Raw genomic sequence first — 6,436 nt, forward strand, 5'->3', positions numbered from 1 at the left:
CCGCCGGGGAGCGGGGCGGGGATGCACCAGGCTGCGGGCGGACTCTTAGTACGGGGCCCCCCCCTTCGCCGCCACGAGGATAAGAAGAATCGCAAAGGTACCATTTTCGGGCCCCCTGGTGCCAGGTGCGGAGAAAAGGAGCCTCAAATCAGCGGTGGGCTTAGGGGATGGGCACAAACCGGGCAGCCCGCACTTCAGGGGGCCCCAACATTTTGCATCCGTCTTGCGTGTAGGTCATCAAAGTGAAGCCTCTAAAAGGGCCCCAAATGAGTTTCGTGCCCAGCACCCCAACAACCCTCAGGCCACCGCTGCTCAAATACCGGGGCTGTCGCAGAGGCCAGCGGGGGCTTGGCAGGCAGCTACCTGAAGAGGAGGGGGACCCTAGCCAGCCGTCCCTTTCTGCGGGGTGGCAGGGACTGCAGGACTCCACCCTCCCCTCCGGTGCGCCTGGCGGGATGATCATCCTGGCACCGTGGCCTGCTCAGTCTGAGCTGGTTTTAGTAACTTGGGAGTCTATTGTCCTTCACAGCACAACCGCAGCAAAGCCACGGTGTTAACATCTGTTCCTTCAGCTCTGCTGACCGTATTTGTTTTTTTTCCCTTTGATAATATTAAACTTCAGAATCCAAACTGTGCCCTCTCCAGACCTGATGAGTAGCTGTGCTGCTGCTCTGATGCTCAGCTTGGAGCACTGGTCCCTCCTAGTTGCTCATTCCAAAACCCCTCTTTTAAATAAAATGGGGAAACCCACTAGGTGAGTGAAGGCTGGAGAGGGGAATAGGAGTGCTAGGAAATGTGGAGTCTTTCTGTCCATGTCACCCAATAGAAATGGAGTGTTTCCTTTTTCTTCCTGTGTTTGGCAGTCAGCTGTGTGCAAAGCCTTTGCTGGACTCTGCGATAGCCTGATGATTTGTGGCTTGTTTTCTCTGCTGGGCTGTTTATCTAGGTCAGCTGGGTGCATGATGTAGGCACCGTTTCCGGCTGGCGGGAAGGAGGGTTATTCCAGTTCGCTGGCTTTCCCACCCGGAGAGGAGGGGACAAGCGTGGGCTCACCTTCCTGCTGCCCAATCAGATCTGCTGCAGGGTCCTCAGCTCAGGCTGATGCCATCTATTGCATGTCTCAGGCTTGGCAGAGAGTGAATCATCGCAGCTGTGTGCACACACTCCAGGATATGACACACAGGGCCCGGAGATTTGGTATCACTCCTCATTTGGTGATGGGCCTATGAGTCTTGAACAGGATGGCTGCATTTTATCTTGAGATTTAGAACAATGCATTCAGCTGCAGGGGATGGGGGTGGCAGTTCTCTTTTTCACTTGCTCAACAGGGGCTTTACCAAAAAAAAAATGTATTCACTTCCTCCCTCTGGAGTACATTAAACCATATGTGGTCTAGTTGTCAAATTGCCTAAGTGAGACATTCAGTGCAGAGGCATAAAATGCCAGAGAGTGAGAGAAATATAGAGTGTTTATAGAGAATATAGTAATGTGTTTATGGAGATAACAGAAACCACAGGAATAGACATGTATGGGACGTGAATGTTTAGACTGAGAAAACAGGGAGTTTTTAAGAGGACAGAGGCATAGCTGGATGGGAGGTGATGGATCTGTATTGCAGCGAGTTCTCTTGGGTGCCTTATGTGGCCCCAGTTGGACTCGTGTACCGCGGGGGTGGGCAACACGTGGTCTGTGCCACAAGTGGCAAAGGCGCTTAGGCAGCCTCTGTGTGGCATACAGCAGATGTAGGAAGGGAAGGCAGCACAGCAGCAGACAGGGCAGAAAGCAGAGCAATAGATCAGGCAGGGGAAAGGGATCAGAGCATCACTCATGGAGGAACAGGGCTAATTTGTGTCAAAAAGGTTGGCCCCTACTGGTCTAACCATGTAAATGAGCTGGTTGGACTCTGCAAGGCAGAAATGTGGAACTCTAGATGCATTTCTGCGCGCATCCCTTGCTCCCTAGGCTTGGACTGAGATTCTTCTGTGATTTCTTTGATCATATCCCACTGCTTGCTGGCTGAATGATGTCCCTTGCTGTCCATTGCAGGGTGATGTATGAGTGTTCCACATCCACAGGAAAGGCCTTGCTCTGCTCTCAGAATCACAGGTGTCAGAATCTGGGTTTGCTAAGGAGATCTCATGAACCCAGGAGTAAATTAGCAAAAATGTACGAAGTACACCAGCATCAATGTTTTAACAGCCAGTATAAGTTTGGACTTGATCCTCAATGCACAGTAGTGCCTGAACATGACAGTGTCTGAGTTGTTGTTCCACAGGTGTTAAAAATAGTCTCTCCTTTTCAATGGTCTTGATGATCTGTTAATCAAGCTAACCTTTCTCAGGGCAATTCTGCACTCTGCTAGCTGCTCCAAGTCTCTGTCCTCCTATTTCACAACCCTGGAGACTCTTTAGTTCTTTTTCAGAATCATAAATCAACCCATGGAGACCAGTGTTCAGCAGCAGCTAGGGTTTCAGCTTCAGTTAAGCAGGAAAGGCAGGGTGAGTCAGCTGAAGATGAGGCTCTGTCCCTGCTCTATGCAGTCATAAGTCTGGAAAAATCTTTTTTTCTTCATTCTGCCTTTCAAAACAAGTCGAATATTATATTCTGGGGTGTGTGTATGTGATAAGAATATAGGAATAGCCCCCCTCTTGTTTCTCTGTTCTAGGTTTGTTGTGCTCTTTACGGATGATTTGGGTCACATATCTCAATGGCATGCCATCATGGCAGGAAGCTTGGCTGGCATGGTTGCAACCGTAGCAACTTACCCAACTGATGTCATTAAAACCCGACTCATTGTGCAGAACCGATTGGAACCATCTTATAAAGGAATTCTTCATGCTTTCTACACAATATATCATCAAGAGGGATTCCTGGCTCTCTATCGTGGTGTTTCGTCAACTGTTTTAGGTAAGCTAACAGTATATTTCTGAGCTTTGCTGCATGTATGGATGTTAAAACATCCATGTGTAGAACTTGCTTGGCACATCTTAAAATAACAAATGGCTCTTTAGAAAGCATATATATGCACACAGCGCTGTAGGTATCAACTTGTGTCAATCTTGTCATTGCTACAACAGCTAAATTCCTCTAAACTCTGAGGGGCTGCCAGTGTAGTATGTGTGATTAAAAGAATCCAAGAACACATTTTTGCTTTAGCTTTTTTTACTTTGGGTTGAGAAGCAGCATTTCCCTCCTTCACTTAAGAAAAACAATATATACCTATAATTCCTAGAACCTGGTCAAAGCAATGTAACAGCAATATTATATGCATGAAAGGTGAAGCTAGCAGTATGTCTCTGTGACTGAGGCAGATGTGACTTGTTATTTATTGTTTAAATTATTTATCATCTCTCTGCAGCTTTGCAGGATACCACGCTTTAATGCAGTAGGATGGTTTATACAAATTGGGTTATAACTTTCAAATGCTTGTTGTTTTTCCTGTTGTAATCAAATTTAAATGTGGTGCAAGCAGGAACAGAGCTAATGCATCAAACGAGACCGCAATGTCACTCAGGACCCTGGATGCTGAGGCAGCCCCGTTATACCTGTGGGCACTCTTGGGGCTGGGGTAAAGTGAAGAAAGTGACTGAAACCAAGATCTAAGAGGCACCAGCACAATCTACAGGTTGCATTTGCAAATGTCTAATGCCATATTTGGACATTAAAACATAAAGCTTAAATAAGACCTTCCCTTGATACTACAGTATCTAACAAGTACGGGTGTCTTGGGTTCAGTCGGGCACCATTTAGATCATCAGTGGTGTAAGAAGAAAGCATGGCTCTTTCTTTATGCTGTGCTGCTTGCTCATGGGTGACCTTTTCTGTCTGGTTTGCTTTACAGGCACTGTCCCATTTTCTGCTGGCTCATTATTCGTGTATATCAACCTGGACAAAATCTGGCGAGAGCCTAGCAATCACTTCACTCCCCTCCAGAACTTCATCAATGGCTGTCTTGCTGCTGGTGTAGCACAGACACTTTCCTTCCCCTTTGAAACTGTGAAACGGAAAATGCAGGTATGGAGCACTATTATTGTTACCATTTTTCTGCAGTTTGCATTTATTTCTAGAATTTTGGAACTAGGAACAAGCCAACTGATCAGTTTCCACCTCATGTCCATTGCAAAGAGGGCTGAGATGTGTTATTTCTTCTAGAAGAAATGGTTGATATTTGATTTAGCTTGAGATTTTTATTTGTTGCGACTTACTCAAATGATATAATTCCCTCCTAGGGCTGTCAGGTTTTGGTTTTTTTTTCAGTAAACTGCATCCTTTCTCCACTTCATGTAGTTGTATATTCCATCAGATCTCCACACTTGAGAACCAACAGCCTTCTCTGATGTGATACTGTACAACCTTAGGTACTAGGAGAGTTGCACAAAAGAAGAGCTGACTCCAGAGCTGCGGTGTGCCCTTTCATTGCGTACACACTCCTAATTGAGAATGCAGTGAGTTTAGTCAGAAGTTATTAATTACTGAAAATCAGTATCATCCTTAGTCCTGCTTCCAGCTGAGCCTAATGCTTGCTGGAAATTCTTGTTGTCAACTCTGCAGGAATATCAGCTGCATAAACACAGCATCGTTTATGCCACTTGTACCTTCCCTGAAAGTCTAAGCTTTCTGCAGTTTCCATCTGATCCACAAGATTCCTTGATACTGTATCTTATTCTCATTAAAAAAATCATCATCGGACTAACTAGCCAGTGGTTGTCATAAACTGGTGGCTGCTTGGCCCTAAGAAAAATGAACTCATAGGAATGTGGGATTGGAAGGACCTTGCAATTGCAAGCAACTATAGCTTAATTCCCTTCCCAAAGTGATCTGCTGCTTGGTGTGCTCATCTCCACATCCTGAGTGCCCTTGCTTACAGTCCAGTGTGGAAGTCAAGCAAAGGTCATCCCTTACCCCTGAGGGAGTTCAGCTTGGACTGGAAGCTTCAGATGGTAGAAGTGGGACTTCAGGTCTGGGTCTGCAGGTTGGATACCCTACGTAAGTGCCAAGTAAAGGACTAGTACAATGAATGCCCAGTCCTGGGGATCCTCCCTTCATCCCTCAGATGTAAAACTTTATTAGAAAGTGTTAAAAATTATGCTTACTTACATGGCTTTGTAGTTAAACTCCTTCCTTTGCCAAATACTTCAAGGAGGAAAACAAATCCCCTCAATTCAAACTTTGTTTTCAGTTCCCTTGAGTTTTTTAAAAAGCTGTAATGTAGGCCCCCCCAAAATAGCATGGAGTCTGATTTCCCTGCTGTTATGCCTTCAATGCTTTTTTTCCCCCCACCTGATGTACCCAAATAAGACTCGGATACAGAGAACGTGTATATGGTAGACACAAGTCCATACCTACCGTAGTCTATACAAAATAAGGCAAAGATAAGGTCACTTTCTCATGAGTTTCTCCTTATCTTTAACGGCCTGTGGTTTTCAGTACGTTGGTAATTTGGGCGTTAATTTTTACTAGTTTGAAAGAAGTAAAATTCAATAGCTTCAGGCCTCAGGTTAAAAAGGTCCCTGGCAGGTTTTGTCCTGGGGAGCGGGGTGGTAAAGGACAACCCAGCTTTGTTTCTTTCCAACCACTGGGTTGTGCTGTTTCATCTATTTGAGGCATAATTGCCCTTGCTTTCTTTTGGACACTTCTGTCCAGCATGTTGAGAAATGAGGTTTACTGCAGTATTTCTGCAGTACCGGGCTTAGGGGATGGCAAACTGGGCAACTGCCCAGGGCCCCGCATTTTAGGGGCCCCCAAAATTTTGCAACAATTTTTGAGGGGGTGTTGAAGTTTTTGCAAGGAAGTGGCTCTGTTTGCATTTTAACACTCAACTATTTATCTAATTCACAATACAACTGTGGAGGTCATCAAAATTAAGCCTCTAAGGGGCCCCAATGACTCTCTTGCCTAGGGTCCCAACAACCCTAAGGCCACCACTGATTTCTGTAAGGAACTGTCCCAAATCTATGGAAAGTAAATTTGTTAGAAATAATCTGAAGGGAAAACAGGATCCAAGTGACACTTTCTTGGTACACTACAGTGATCTGCTTTCATACTGACAAACATATAAACTGCAGTAGAGGCATTCAGGTGATTTGAGCTGGAAGGACCCATCTGTTCCTAGCACTTCACTGACAAACTGGAGGGAAGGAAGAGTGTACTTGGGGAACCTAGGAGGATTCGTATCGAATCAGTAGCTTCTGATTTGTTGTTTTAAACAATTCAAGGCAGCTCAAACACAAGTTAATTGTGGATTGGCTGCAGCAGGGTTGTGGGGTCCAAGAAATGATGTTAAAAAATTAACATCAGTGCATTGCTCAGGCTTGTGGGTTCAGTTCTGCACTGATCTCACCTGCTGGGGGTCTGCTCCACCTTCACTGAAGTGAAAGGAAAACCTGCCAGTGGGAACTGGGCCAAGGGAGTGGCAGGTGAGAGAAAACAGAAGGAA

The 6,436-nt window shown here is 45.5% G+C and overlaps 1 protein-coding gene and 1 long non-coding RNA gene across 2 annotated transcripts in view; one reads left to right on the forward strand and one right to left on the reverse strand.

Moving 5' to 3' along the window:
- The first annotated feature begins 23 nt into the window (after positions 1–23).
- SLC25A43 (solute carrier family 25 member 43) overlaps positions 24–6,436 on the forward strand; it is a 19,040-nt gene continuing 12,627 nt past the window's right edge. Inside the window, exons 1-3 of the mRNA XM_025209905.1 lie at positions 24–97; positions 2,666–2,907; positions 3,842–4,014. Coding sequence (XP_025065690.1) covers positions 2,721–2,907; positions 3,842–4,014 — 360 coding nt within the window. The 5' untranslated portion in view covers positions 24–97; positions 2,666–2,720. The remainder of the gene's footprint in view (positions 98–2,665; positions 2,908–3,841; positions 4,015–6,436) is intronic.
- LOC112551059 overlaps positions 4,173–6,436 on the reverse strand; it is a 13,824-nt gene continuing 11,560 nt past the window's right edge. Inside the window, exon 2 of the long non-coding RNA XR_003095188.1 lies at positions 4,173–4,430. This is a non-coding gene — a long non-coding RNA (uncharacterized LOC112551059). The remainder of the gene's footprint in view (positions 4,431–6,436) is intronic.

Source organism: Alligator sinensis, unplaced genomic scaffold, assembly GCF_000455745.1.
Source record: "Alligator sinensis unplaced genomic scaffold, ASM45574v1 scaffold157_1, whole genome shotgun sequence".
NCBI lineage: Eukaryota > Metazoa > Chordata > Crocodylia > Alligatoridae > Alligator > Alligator sinensis.